At 38.8% G+C, this 15939-nt stretch overlaps 1 protein-coding gene across 6 annotated transcripts in view; it reads left to right on the plus strand.

Moving 5' to 3' along the window:
* The window catches only part of LOC125463642 (myocardin), a 600727-nt gene that overhangs the window by 547190 nt on the left and 37598 nt on the right, over positions 1-15939 (plus strand). For all 6 annotated transcript variants that reach the window (XM_059653806.1, XM_059653807.1, XM_048555183.2 and 3 more), the window contains 2 exons: positions 7572-7747; positions 15450-15581. In XM_059653806.1, the coding sequence (XP_059509789.1) occupies positions 7572-7747; positions 15450-15581 (308 nt within the window). The remainder of the gene's footprint in view (positions 1-7571; positions 7748-15449; positions 15582-15939) is intronic.

Raw genomic sequence — 15939 nt, forward strand, 5'->3', positions numbered from 1 at the left:
TTAACTTCTGTATCCTTTTAACCGCTGGGTTTCTTGAAGTTTGGGACACTCAGAATTAATTCGAAGGAGAGTTTAACAATGAGGTAGTCAGCATCATTATAATCTAGAAATTGCTGGCCTTTCTCCTATCACAAGAAAACCAGAATTTGGCTAGTTGAAAGCAAAATGTATTTATAACGTTTCAGCCTCCCAGCTGACCTGAACGCTCCTGCTTGTTGAAGGACAGAAATTCCTGCTGTGGTAACAGGTGTGTGTGGAGTGTGTTTATTTTTATGAAGGACCACATGTGGTACTTCCCTTTGGCTTGCAGTCTCAAGTTGCATCTCTTGCCTGTTAATTGCTTACACTTGGGGAACTGAGGCCTTGCACGTCCTCAGCGGGGGATGTTATTGTCTTAGCTTGCGTTCTGAACTTATCCCAAAAGCATTTAGGGCAGAATTCAAAGCACGAACAGCAACAAAACAATATATATTTTTGCAGTGTCAAGTTATCTGTCTCGGGATCTACTGTTTAAATTCAGGGCAAGATCTGCATTGGTACCATATGCAGTTGGCCTGGGCTATCCGCTACCACTGCCAGCACCACATGGCAACCTCCCCACAATAATGGCTTATTCAACTTCTGCCATCAACAGTTTGAGATCTGGAGACCTCTTGAGGTGGATCTCCTTGCCAGCCAATGGACTGCTCTGCATTATAAACAGCGATACTCGGGCATTTGTCAGTGCAGTTTTGATTTTAGGCTCTGTATCACTGAATCATTACACAGAGGGACTTTTCAATGATCCTGCATCATTGCTAAAACTTCCATTTGCGCAGCTGGTTTCTCAGAAAACCATGAGTGCCTTTCCTGCAAGTCTCTGCCCCTTGAGCTGAAGGAACAACAGATTGCTGATAGTACATCCCATTGGGGGACACAGCACAGATGAGACCCCAACATCACCTGGAAAATTACATCCCAAACATCTTGTTTAATCTGTTTTGAAGGAAATTAGTCTTTGGGTTTGCTAACGCTGTCATGTTAACTTGTGGCTTTCCTCTTGCATGTTTTAACGTGAATTCTCCACTGCTTACAGTTCATGTTTGATGTTGGTGAATGGATGTCAGTGTTCTGTTTTGATATGTTACAAGTACTGTATTTTGTAGACATTTGCTTTTAAACCATAACTTGTACCTTGCTCTACCAAGTGCATTTTCAGTGAAATTCACCATGAGGTCAAAGTTGACCACAACATCCATTGGGTTCCTAACTCCACCCATTCCAGCTGTTTGAAGTTAATAATCACAGATCTTCTTAGTTTAGTGCAGGATTATTAGCTGCATTGTACCATTGTATTGTGTCGGGTTCAATTTGTTAAACACTAGTATTTTCTATTCTCTTCAATGTCACATCATGTCGTTGACGTGTTGTTGATTTTCTGCAAATCATTCAAGATCGTAATTTTTGAAGACTGCAACAAGAGTACAAATTTCTGTTTCTGTCTTTTATAAAACACTGTAATGGCCCCTGTGTGAAAGAGTCAGCTGGTGAACATGGTTTAAAACGAATGTACCATTTTATTCGTGATATAGAATTCATGACAGAGAAGGGGAAAATGTTCCCTTCAGAAGGCATGCAAGGGATCCGACACCCCCAGGAGGGAAAATGGATTTGCAGGGACTAAGAATCATAGATGGCTGCAGTGTTATAGTGCCAATTGTCAGCTGTGCCGTCATGCTGTGTGCAGCTGCCTGGTGGAGGGACAAGATTTCAGAATTATCTCTTGTGTTTGCATTTTCTGTTTCACCATTACAAGCCTGTTACTCATCCACTTACATTATTATACCCATGGAATGATGCAGTTTCCTTAAACAACATTTATGTTGTATGAGGCTAATGGGCAGATAAGGGGGCCATAAAAAAGTTATTACATGTATCATGTATAAAGTTATTTTACTGTGCAGTCTTCAGTAGTGACTATTTTGCTTACTTTATTGAAGAAATCAAGTGTCACTGATGTTGAAGTGAATAGAAAATTTCTAGCTGTTGTTTATTTGAAGAGTGCAATTAATGATCAATGGTCTTTGGTTATTTCTTCAAGTTACTGTTTCTTTAACTGATGGAAGGTGATAGTAGCAGATAAAAAGGACCTTTTGTCAAATCTCTTCAAAATATTTGTTATATTGTAGGTCAGTATCCATCAGTATATGGAGTAATGAAATAATTTGTATTCCACTACCTGTGTGCAGGACATTTAAAGGCGTGATTGTTATGAATCACAAGGAGACTGAATAAAATACACTGGTTTGGTCCTTGAGCCAGAACAAAAAAGATTCACAATACAGACAGCTTTAACCACAACTAATGTCCATGTCATTACCAAGTTTATAAGAAGTGATGTCGAATTGAACTGTAATTTGAGGTAGCAGATTGATGTGGAGCTGGCTGTCTGCTGACATCTAGCACATAGCTGAAGGATGAATCAGAAGCTGTTTATATCCAGGTCCTTGTCAGCACCTTCAGCACAGAGCCTGGAAGGATAAAGTCCAGCGCAGAGGCTGAATCCATTATGTTTAGAGATTACAACAGACTCACAGGCTCCTGTGGCAAATTACATTTGTGCATTGGCTCAGCTGAAGATAGGCAGAGTATGGTACCCATCACCTTCACGTCGTATAGATGATTGTTTCTCAACGAACCATTGATAGACAATCGCGATATTTTCAAACCCATTTAGGTTATCGTGATTTAATAAGATGTTAACTTATCATTAGCTATTTACTCAGCCGTAGATTAATTGAGAATTTTTCACTAAGTGTTTGTAATATTTTAAAGATGTGATATTAGTAGTTGAGTTATGAAATACTAAGTAATTACTGTCAGTGCCTTATTTAGCTGAAATAAGTCCAACTTGCTTCTCAAAGTTAAACAAAGTTCTGAAACTCTCCATGTGACTCAGTAAGTTAATTCCTTGGGATCGTATTGGCTCACACAGATAGATGAAGTTTTCAGGTTTGACCCTTCATGTGCTAGAAGTTGTCAGAACTGGAGGCTTTATTGCGTTAGACTATGAGAGGAAACATCAGTAAAGATTGCTATTCATGGTCACTAATGCAGTGATCCCTGCTCAGTTGTGTGCATCTTGCATGGGAACAAACTAAGCTTGAATGCAAATGTTTCTAAGGTTGTGCAGCTCACCAACATTCACTGCCTAAATTGAAAACCAGAAGAGGCAGCATTGAACTACTTGCGTTCACATGTCATGTTTTGGTCAAAAACACTGAATTTTATACAAGAAGAAATTGAGGGATGGAACAAAATGGGGGAATTTCTTGCATGAAAGTACCTCTGTTCTTTCAACATTCCAGGAGGTACCACTCCCCTAAAACTCAACTGGACCAACCATGTGAAGACTCTGGCTATAACAGCAAGTCAGGGACTTGGAATTCTGCAGTGAATAATTCACCTTCCATATCCCCTGTGCCTAACTACCATCTGCGAGGCACAAATCTAAGTGTAATTGAATACTTTCCACTTTCCTGAGTGGATGCAGCTCCAATACCATTCAAGAGGCTTGATGCTATCAAGGACAAAGTAACCTGCTTAATTGGCATTGTACTCACCACCTTTCCCCATTCACCTCCATCACCAAAGACACACAGTGGTAGCGTTGCATAACATCCGCAGGATGCACTGTAGTAACTGTTGGTGAGTAAACATCCCAGGCTGCGCGTGTGCCGACACCCCAAAGAATGCAGCGGTTTAAGAAAGCAGCTCACCACTATCTTCTCCATGACAATTAGGAATGTGCAATGAATGTTGGCCTAGCCTGTGACACATTTCTCATGAATGAATAAAGGAAAAAAAAAGTTGGCCCTTGTTTTTCTCAAACACTTGATCACATTACTGAAATAAGTATTAATGGGGAAAAGTGAGGCAAAGTATTGGACTAAGAAAACTAGAAGGTTGATATTAAAGATTCTACAGATCAGTAAATTTCCTCCCACAGTGGTAGAAGTATTCAAATCATGAAATAGCTGCCACAAGATTACTGTTAGAGCCTTGGAGTGAGCCTCACAGTTTTCTTATAGTTAATAGCTTTTTGACCTTTTGCTTCTTAAAGTATGCCTGCATGCCTCTAGATGTCAGTGTCTGTAACATGAGCTCTCTGTTTTATATTATCAGTCCATAAATACTGCTGTCTGATATTTTCTGTAGCATGTAGTGCGCCAGTGTGTATAAATCATGTGAAAGGACATCTTTAAATAAGAGTGACAGTGACAAACCTAAAGCATACGTGTCTTCATGTTTGTACAGCCAAGCCATGTTGACCATTTGCTGTCCTGTTTGCTTTGTGCTCCTGGAGTTTCAGTCATTTTCAGAGTTGCAGGCACAAGCCATTGGGGGTGATATGGGCTTCAGATAAGCACTTTTCCTACAAAAGACAAGATGCGACACTCTTCCAAAGTGTCAAGGAATCAGCTCAATTAGAGCATCTGTAGCAGTCTGATAGCTATTTCAGTTCTTTTTTAAAAGATTGATATTGTACTGAGACCACTGATATATAATCTTATACAAAGGATATTAATAACGAAAAATAAACTACTCCCCATTTCAGACATCCACCAAGGATCCCTCATGAGCTCTTTCTCCTGGGCACCAATAATGCACTCTAGTCACAATGTCAGGAGTGTGACCTCTTCTACTCTTGAATGGCAAATTTCCACCTCTTATACTGTTTATCCCAACTCTGTTTGGATTTGCCATCACACAGTCTCCAAATTGCAACTGCTTCATGCAGTGAAGCTTCCATTTTCCTCCGTTACAATATTTTTTAACTTGGAAAGAAGAGGGTTTTTTGAAATGATCTTTTAAATTTACTTTTCCTACCTGGGTTGCTTGAGAGTTATTCAGAAAATCTGAAATTCCTGGATAGCCCAGGACTATCCAGAAGGGTTAGTAACCCAAGCATCAAGTTAACTGTTCACCCATTAGTCTCAGGCAGGTTTGAATCAAGATCCTGTTAACAAAGGACTATTGTGTGTGTGACACAGTGCAACATCCAGACCTTGTCGCAAATAGTTTTTTTGATTCTGTGTTCGAAGGCAGAGTTTAAAATTGGACGCAGCTGAGTAGTGGGGCCATAGTATTGTTGCACTTGCTCTTGCAAAGACCATAAAGTGTTTTGTATCGCACTTTACCACGGAAGCAACCCCTTGTTTTACTTTGCTTAATAAGTGTTTTCTCCCACCTGTGAATAGTTTTGCTGTTTGGTTTAATATTTTATTAACATTAAAACAATGAAACAAAGTTTCCACAATTGCAACAAAAGCAACTGTTTTCAGGAATTGTTACTTTCTGAAGATCTATCTAGGGCTTAAGGTGATAGGATAGTTAGGTGTCACACAATATTTTGATCACAGTGTACACACTAACAGTCAATTAAACACTGATGGAATGGTTGGGTGGCAGATTAAAAATTTCTCTGCTCCCACCTTCACTGAAGTGCCGTTGCTTTCCCATTGTTGTATCTGACTAAGTGTGTGACTGAATGATAAATACCAGAATTGCTGTTTGTCAGATCACATGGCAAGGTACAGTCTCCAGTCCATTAGGTAATGTTCTACCCCATCAACAGCTACAGTTGGCTATGTCAAGATAGTCCCATTTCTCAACACTTCAGTTATCTGGAGACCTCCGAGGTCAAGAGCTGTTGTCAGTGTGATCCCATAATCCTGGAAAACTTCCTTGCAATTTGCGCGCTGTGATAGTAACACAGCATGGCTAAAGGAAACCTTGGAATGACTTCATTCTGTGATTCAGTCTTTGCCACAGGAACATTGTGTTCTTTCTCTAGTAAAAGCATTTTGTCAAGTCTGTATAGACATGACCATTCACTGCTGTCTGGGCGAGTGAATGACAACAAGCAGGGCATGTAATAACACTTAGTATGAGTCATTTCATGAGTTCACTTTTGTATATATCTATCTTAAAAATAATGATGCCCCATTACAGCAGTGCACATTCCTTAGTCTCCACAAAGATCCAAGATATTTTAGAAAGCTTTAAAACTCCTCTGTTATGAAAACATATATTCTGTTGCCTTATGAGCTTGGCAACTTTTTCTATTTTATAATGGATTTAATTTTGTTTTTAACAGGGCTTTATCTTGTCCACAAAGTAGAGTGAAATCTATGTCTAATAAAAGTCTCTTACAAAATATCACCTTATGGTTCATAGGTCATTCTTTTTATAGACTCAATGAAACAAACTTTGTTCATTGAATGAATGTCAGGAAATTTTCAAATGAACCCTGTGAATAAGTGTGCTGACTGTCTGAGACGTACCAGATCTGTCCGAAGTAGAAAGTAGACTGAGGAAGTACTTAATATTGGGTGAAAATGTAGAAATTGCACAGCATTCCTGACCTCAGACCAAACATTTGTGAAAATAATCCATTATTTATTCATGTCAGATTTACATGTAAATATTTGCAGTCATATTCTTGTTTAAACTTTCTTACTGCCTATCAGGAGTGTTGTTTTGGTTTCAAATCTGTTATTAAATATTGTAAAATGACAATTCTCATCAGCACATGCCATTGTATTTGTATTTTCAAATTAAAGCCTCCGAGTATCAGAGTGACACTACCAAGTGCAGTCCCACAGGCTACTGAAATGGTTGCTAGAATGTTAGAAAAGCAGGCACTAAGCTCAGGGTGATATGCTGTGGCATCATGCTGTGTGTCGAAACTGGCTTACCACGTTGCACATAAAGGCTGATGCCACATGACCCACCATATTAATCTAAGCAAGCAAACAAAGGGTGGGTGAAGAACAGATTTCTGACCTTGTATGAAAGTATAACTTTAGTATGATTTTACACATTAATTGTTGATGTTTTTAAATAACCCTGCAAGCACTTTTAGCGATAAAAATTCCCTGCGTTCATTTTCGAACAAAAAGCAATACAGCTTCAAAGAGAAAGAAAGCAGCTTTGAGAACCATGAATTACTTTTCAATAAACTGGCACAAGTAATACCACATTGGGTATAAATGTCGTCATGTATTATTGGCTTTGAATGACTAGATTCACTGCCTGTCTCAAAGTAGGCCATGCATGACATGGGTCAGGGGTCTCTGTAATTTCAGAATAAATCTCCACACTGAACCAGAAAATTAAAACTTCTTTACTTTAAAATTAATGCATGAAGGAGTGAGCTGAGGCAATAACTTATTAAGGTGATTCTTATAAGATTAAATACTGTGAGATTTAGTACATTACTTAGAACTGTTTCTAGGTGTTTCTGTTTATTATTTGATAAATGGGACTACGTTGAAATCATTTTAACAGTTTCCCCCAGGGCAATAATAGAATTGGGTTTTCAGTTTTGTTACTGCGTTTGCTTTCGATATCATACAATTAAAAGGCACCTTTATGTGTATATTTCAGGGTATTTCATTCTGTTAGTTTCAGAAGCTGTTGCTTGGCTCATTAGAAACCTACAGAAAATAAACACATCAAAAATTCAGACTGTACCTGACATTTGCACAAGCAAGTTGCTGACATTGTGGTTTTCCCTTTGTCGACAGTTGGCCAAGTTAATTTCCCGAAAGCCCCCGATACGTTTTCCTTTGAGGAAGACAGCAGCAATGATGCACTGTCTCCAGAGCAACCCAGAAGTCAGGAATCCCAGGGATCAGAAAGTTCGCCGTCTGAGCCAAAATTCACAGAGTCATCGTCACCTCTAGCAACTACTACAATACAGGTAGGTTACCACTCTTGCCCTGAAGTAGTAGATCAAGATTATTTCTCTGATTGTAACAAATCTAGCTGTAATTGCTGGGCACCTTTCATACCACAGGTAATGTAATAACCCACTGTAAAATGGGCTTTGGATTTACAATTTAACAAATTAGATTGTAAATTGAATTTGAAATCAATTGGACTGAGTTTGAGGAAATCATGTGTAGCAAGGTCTAACATTGAAACTTTGCTTCCTGGTGCTTATAGTGATAAAGTGCTCAAGTTTCAAGCTGATTAAAAAGACTGAGAATGTTTGTTTAAATCGAGCTTCTCTCTTTTTTTTCTAATTCTTTCACTGATTGAGGGCATTGCTGGCTAGGCCAGTGTTTATTGCCCCATCTGTAAATGCTCAATGGGCAGTTCAAGAGTCAACCACTTGCTTGGGTCTGGAGTCACATGTAGGCCTGACCAGGGATAAATGGCAGTTTCCTTCCCTTGAGGACATTAGTGAGCCAGTTGTTTTTTCTGACAATCCATTTGTGGTCATCATTAGATTCTTAATTCCAGATTTTCATTGAGTTCAAATTCCACCAACCACCATGGCACGCTTCAAACCCAGTGCCCGACGACATTACCTGGCTCTGAATTAATAGTCTAGTGCTAATACCACCAGGACGGCACCTCCCCGATTGCTGGTATCATTAGTGATTTAATTGGCCATCTGTTAACTGCAGAAGTTAGTCAACATCGGGATGAATGAGCACTGCCTTGCACCTGTACACAAGCATGCACAAAATTCACACTGCTCCGGTGTCCATTATCAGGTGGTGATACAGACCTGGCACTATGACTCAGGCCTTTGGCGTATGTGTGACCATAATCAAGTTGTGGCTAGAGGTCAGTATCTGAAACATAACAACACCATTCAAGGTTAGAATGATTATTGATGTCTATACCCAGGACCAAATAAAAGTAAGTTGTTTGACCATCTGAGTTGCTTTAATGCTGAAAATGTAGTTTTCTTTTAACACTACATCCGTTCAGCTCACAGTTATTAAAAGACAGATATGTTGTTCTTGAGATGATCGGGTCACATGTATACCCAAGCCCACTTTTTAAATTCTTTCATGATGCAGTGCAGTGGAACAAAAATAACAATGCAGAAATATATCAGTAATTCTGATATTTAATTGAACAAAGAAGCATCACATTATATCAGTCATTCACGAGTTAAGAAAACAAGCGCCTAAAAATCAGAAGTAAAAACAAGAAGTGCTAGAATGGCCCAGTCTGTTTGGCAGCAAGTATAGAGAGAAAATTGTAGTTGAAATTTTGAATCCAGTGTGACTCGATCCAAAGAAGGGTCATATTAGACTCGGAACGTTATCTCTGTTTCTATCTCCACAAATTCTGCCAGACCTGCTGAGTTTCTTGATACCTTCAGTTGTTATTTCAGGTTACCCAAGATCGATAGCCGTTTAGTTTTCCTTAAGAACAATTAAGCATGATTTTTGTCTTTAGATTTGCTTTCAGTTTCTTTTTGAATAACTGTACCGGACGTTAATGGTAATTTCATATTTACACTAAAGAGGCCATCTTGATACCTCGTCAGACCTGCAAGTATCACTTGAAAGGCCTTGAAGTTCCTCGCAGGTCGCACAGTCAGAGCAGATGCCATGTGAGATTGTTCTTTGTAAATGTCTCTAAGTTGATACCCAGTCCTAGCTCTGTTACAGGAGGAGGAACTGATCATAATGAAGGCACTTAAAGAGAATGGGACTAAATTGAAGTAACATGCAATCTGTTTATATCATGTAGTTTCTGACAGCTACCACTAGCAAAAGTTTCATACCAAGTAATCAGCCCTCCTTGACAATAGAATGGTGCAGTTTGCAGAAACTCTTTCACTTCAGAAAGAAACTAGCTCATTTCATAGATTTATTTGAAACCTTTTTGAAACCCAGACATGGGATTTCGCAATAACACAGTCAAATGAGAATGTATAAACAATTTCCAGTGACCACTATAAGTCCACTTGTTTTGCTATTCCTTTTTACTTTTTATTTAGTGATATTGATTTTGACCAGGAATTCATAAATCTCGGACATTCTTGTCAAACAGAAGCAGTGCAGAGTCAATTCAGGGAGCTGGGAGTGAAGAAGATTGTAAAGGAAGCTCACACTGTTCAGATATTTTGCCTGAGGGCATGACCATTGTTGTTAGGTGATGATTCCTGCCTAAGTGTTCACTGGAAGGCCTGGAAAATGGCAGCCCCATCAACTGGAGCAAATCCATTATCTCCTCCTGGGCCATTTTAATGGTAGTAAATTTGAGAAGGTTGCATTTTGATGGGTAGTGTATTTGTGTCTAGTGCCTCTGGTAGTATTTGGCCTGAAGATATTAGCCATTCAAATAGCTAGGTTGCCTTGGAAACCCATTGGTTCACCAGAAGGGAATGTTCCACCTCTGCCTGACCTGATAAGAAAGATGACTCTAGTTCACACAACATAGCCAACTCATAATGCCCTCAAAGGTGGCCACTCCGTCATCAAGGCAACAACAATTAATAACCTGGCCAATGTGTCAGATGCCACTTTTATATTGTTGAACCAAAGTGGCTATGAAGGAGCATACACTTCATTGTCATGGCCTGGCATTCTAATTGCAGTGTTTCAGAATTTCCATTAAGCTACTGCAACAGGCACCACAGTCTCAATATTGTATGCAGCTTTATTGCAAAATTTTCTTGTTCATGTTTCTGTGCAGAGTTAAAGCAAATAGCATGCTGAGCTGTGTATATCAAATCAGCAGGCGACAAGGCATGCTCAATAACTAAGCAGTGCTTTTTTTCAGTCCACACCATGAGGAACATGTTTGCCTCCGCTTACCTCTGAAAGGCGTAGGCAGTTCAGAACAGCAGCATAACAGTGATCTTGATATCTGACATCTGAAAAAATACTGGAGAGGTTTGAACCTGAATGGAGTCAGTGAAAAAATGACCTTATAGAGGCATATAGAACACAATATGGGAAGATAAGTAAGGGTAGTTATTTCCAACTAATTGTGAGAATAGGTCAACTTGGGCTTTATTTGTCATTAATCTCCCAAAAATAGTATCTTATTATCAACTCCCCACATGTTTCAAGAAATGGCTGCGCTGGTGCTATTGAAATGAATTAAATTCACCACAGTAATTCAGGACTGGTCATTAATGAGCTGAGAACCCATTTTGATAGTTGGATATATGCCTCTGGAATGCCATTCAGAGTCTCTGATCCAAAAACTGTGAAATCTCATTCCTTCAGATCATAAATTGTTTCTTGAGCACGTTGAAATTTAAAATTAAATTTCTTTTTCTTACTTTGCCTGACTGAATTATTTCTCACTCTCTTGAAATAGAACATTAATTAATAAATTAATAATTACTAATAAATTTAAGAATGAAGTGGGAAACTGTTCTTCACACATGGAATGGAATGCATAGTGAAGGAAGTGAAAAACCTTTGAATTATTTAAGAAATATAGATAGTGGAATGGAAGGAATGTAGGGTATTTCTGGAAGAAAGGTGGGTTAAGTGACTTTACATATTTGTACTTATCTTCTGATCTAGTGGAAGACTTTGAGAAGCTGCCAAAACTCACTTTTCAGATGGTTCTTTTAAATGACTAATACTTCAGAAGGGCCGATGACCTTAATACAGATGATAGATACGGCCAAAATGTTGAGGAAAGAACATAGAGTGAATTATGAATTTGTATGTAAACTAAAACAGTGAATCACTGTATTAACTTGGATACATTGAATCCAAGTCTAGGATGTGAAATTTTGACATTCCAAAGAGGATCTCCTCTTGTAGCTCTGAGAGAAGAATCTGAGGGGTTTCCACAGGGGTGTCCAACTGACACTTCTATCACTTCCCCTGCATGTTCCACCTGTCTGGTCCAGCATTACTATAGCAGGATGGTGGAAATGCCCTCCATTATAATGACTGGGTTTCAAAACAGCAGGGTGTACGGAGGGCAAGGATTAATGGATAGTAAAAATCCATGAGTAATTTATAACCTTATCGACAAATGAGCTGTAAGGGGTTCGTATAATCACACAAAGGGAACAGTTATAGGCCAGAGCTTGCTGGACTAGGTCATTTGACAGAATATTCCATTTGTTAGATTTTTCTTCCTTTCCCAATAGCTTACCTTCCTGTAGCACCAGGGGCTGGAAGTACATGGGCATCTGGGATCTTAGTAAACAACAAGATTATCCCCCAAACTAGTTCAATGATGGAGAGGAATAAATCGGAAAAACAGTGAAGAAAGTACAAGGAAATAGAGTCAAATTTGACACAAAAGGAGCAATACAGAACAGAAATAAAGATTGTACAACAAGAGTATGAAAAGTTAGGGAGAGGAAAATTACAAAACATACTTTAATTTGAATTTTTTAGAACCTGTAGAAACGATTTACAATCTAAAGGAATGAGAATTCGCAGTCATAGAGGTCGACATTCCAGAAAAGGCCTCTTGGCCCATTGAATCTGTGCTATTCAAAAACAACCAGTTAACTGTTCTGATCCCATTTTCCAGTACTTAACCCTTAGCCTTGTATACCTTGGCATCACAATTGCACATTGAAATACTTAAATATTGTGATGGTTTCTACCTCTCCACCCCAGTGAGTTCCAGATTCCCACCACCTCTGGGTGAAATAGATTTTCCTCACAGCCCTTCCAAACCTGCTGCCCCTTACCTGAAATCATTGATATCCGCCCCCCCCCTCCCCCCATCAAGGGGAAGTTGCTGCCTATTTATGTCTCCCATAATCTTATACATCTCAATCATGTCCCATCACAGTCTCCTCTGTGCCATGGAAACCAATCCCAGTCTGTCCAAACTCTCTAGCCCAAGCAACATCTTAGTAAATCACCTTTGTACCTCCTCGTGTCGAAGCACATCCCTCCTATCATGTGAATTCCACAACACAAAACTCTAGCTGTAGCCTTAACAACTTTTTGTACAGTTGCAGCAAATCCTCTCAGGTCCGAAATAGTGTCTCAATGAATAAAGGCAGGGATTCCATCTGCCTTCTCTAAGATTCCCTGATTTTGATTGTTCCCTTCAGTGAGTTAAAATGTGATTGTAAGAATGTAAACTCAGCCATTGAAAGCGCCTTTATATTGAGGACCAGCCCCAGATTTCCGCAGCAGATCTTTCATTTTAACAGTGTAAATGGACCAGTTTCTTAATACATGGAAAGGTTGATGGCATGATGCAATTTTCACAAGGCTGGTGGTGTAGCACACAATTTGTCCAGCAATTTATGCGTGGTTCAGATCTCACGGGAAATCTCTTCCGTCAATAAACTGTTAGTGTTTTGACACTCTAAAAGCTTCATGTGCTGAGTGCTTGCAGTATTTTACTCACAGATTTGCTGCCATTGTCATTAATTCACAGGTAAATAATCAACTGCCAAGAAAATGTTTTGTTGTATTCAGCTGATATATGTGTATACCATAATATTTGTGTGTACATTGTCCAGAAACTTAGGTATAGAGGCATTGCATAGACTTATGTAAAATCTCCATCAAGTGCATTTTGATCTAGTGTCAGTTCTGTCTATGATGTTATCTCCACATTCTTCATATTTGATAAATTAATATTACACTGCAGGTGGGAGCAATGATCATTACTGTGTCCTATGTTTGCTGAATGGTTGTCGAACTGAAAATGACAGTATCTTGGCATCAACTCTTGCCCCTCATACCAATATCTGGTGTACTTGGCACTGGTCATGATGATTTTTCAGGCACAATTGTCAATGTGCCAGCAATTGTAGTTTGTGGCAAGAGACTGATAAACTATTATTGGTTTCACGTGTCTGAACATTTAAGTGAAGCCATCTGATCTGATGGATAGCTCTGTGTAGCTGAAAGGTCCAATTACATGTGCTTACTCTTAGTTTGGCAAATGCAAGACCGTTTGCAAAATATTTGCAAGGTTAAAAGACCATTTGCAGCTCAGTTTTGTTGCAAATGTTTTCAGCTATAAATGACTGTCAAACAGTCATAAGTATATAATTGCCAGGAATTTACAGCAGGCTCCAGTTCCACAGCTACAGGTCTTAGAAACGAATCACGGAATGACTTGTCAATGTCATAATTTTCCAGCCCTTTTGCTGCTTGGATCTCTTGAGAGTTCGCTTCTCGATCCTTACTGACAGCTTAAGATTATCTTAAGAATAAAGCAGGGGAAACCTGTTTGTTTTAAGTCTGTGTGCAGCATTACTCCCAGCAGTCAGTTGGGAAAATTTGATAGGTGGTTTTCAAAAGGATTGCTTTTTAAAGTCTTCAGAAGTTATAAAATGTTGATTGAAGTCTGTGAAAGTGTCCATTGCACCCATCTCAAGCCCCAGCTATGGAGAATACTGGTAGTAACTGTGTTCCTCACCTTCTGTCTGAAATATATGTGCAAGAACAAATAGGTCAATAAAATAATAGTGAGTAAATGAGATTGAAGGCAGGAATAGCAAAATGAACAAGGTGAAAAATGAAACAGCCTTTGGCGTGCGTGTGTTATGGGTTTGCTGAAAACAGCATACTGTTCACATCTGCAGCATTAAGGGTATTACTGACAAAGATTTATTCAGGCTTTATAAGAATCCTCTAAATGGTCTTTTATAAGTGCTTTCTAAATGCTCACACAACTGAGATTTAAAACCAGTCAAAACAACTCTTCAAAGCAGGTAGTTTGTCAGTATATATTTTTTACTTGTGTTTGTGTACAATTTTGCTTTTATAGCTGGATGTATGTTTCTGTGTTTACGTTTTCTGGATCCAGGATTGAAGAGTCTACCAAGTTCTTGTGCACACAATTTGCAAATCTCAATTTAAGCTCAGACTATGCAAAGTTCCTTCTGTTCATATTGTTTCGCAATTTTCTCCTCAATAACTATTACAGATTAATTGTGCAGTCACAATTATTGTCTTAATTTATCAGCAGCAGGTTGTCAGCTCAGTTAAGAGCTGGAAATTTGAAAAATTAAATATCTCACTTGATGCTACTCTCACCTTATTGCTTTGTAAGCTGTAAAGGGCTCTGGGACATTTTGCTGTCATGTAAGGTGCTACGTCACTGCAGATTTACATCCTTGGTTCATAGTTCGAAACTCTAATTTGACTTGAGCTTAAGCTGACCTCACCAGGGATCCTTTCAGAATCATTTGCAATGCTAAATATGCTTCATCTTGTTAAAGAAGAAAATTGAATAAACAGGCTTGAATGCATTGTCATAAATTATGTCTTGGCAGCTGGCTATTGTGGGGTTTGATATGAGGGTGATATTCACCATAATAAGTGGAGGACAGTAGCAGCAGAGATGCTTAAGAGGTAAATTAGTTATCTATTGATTAAGGGTGTGATATTACACTGTAAAGTGGTAAACATTAATTTAGCCTTCAAAGTGTTTTAGATCTGGCTGTACAAGATAAAAGTATTGGTAGTGCCCAACTCCTTAGATAGAAATGTATCAAATTGTCACCAAAACAACCACAACCTCACAGGTTTGCAAACTTGATATATCAGAGCATATTTGCCTATACATGATGTGTTTCCAAGTTTCCAGATGAAAGATTATGTGCACAATTAAAGAAAGAGTAGGGTCAAATCTGAAAAGCATGGAATAATCGCAAACCATGCAGCTGACTAACTTCTTTCCTTTATATTTTACAGTATCTGCCTCACCTCTCCCAGCAGTGTGATCCAAACAGGACTACATCTAGCAACCAGATCAACCAGCCAGGAAGCCAAAAGCAGCTGAATGGGCAGATTAGCACACCAATACCAGTGCCAGCTATAGTTAAAGTAAGCTTGGTTTGATCTCTAGTGAGACTTATCATCAGAGCACAACAGACAAAGCTATTAAACATGCTCTAATGACATACTTCAATGGAAAATTAAAAGTGAAATGTTCCAATGAATTAATTTGCAGGGAAAGGATGTAAAAGACAGATACTTGGAGTAAAATGTAGAATATGACGTTTTTAATTATTTGCCACAGGATAATTATGAAAATGTTTGGCTTCCTGTTCCACAGAGGGTTAAAAGTTTTAACAGCTTTTCATGTCTTTCTTCTGTCAAAAGATATGTTTTGGTTTACGGTGCTGTAGGTTTTTGACCTTACCAGTTCAGTCTTCTGCTTTGCTGAAATTTTGGAGAGGTC

This window comes from Stegostoma tigrinum, chromosome 22, assembly GCF_030684315.1.
Source record: "Stegostoma tigrinum isolate sSteTig4 chromosome 22, sSteTig4.hap1, whole genome shotgun sequence".
NCBI classification, from domain to species: domain Eukaryota; kingdom Metazoa; phylum Chordata; class Chondrichthyes; order Orectolobiformes; family Stegostomatidae; genus Stegostoma; species Stegostoma tigrinum.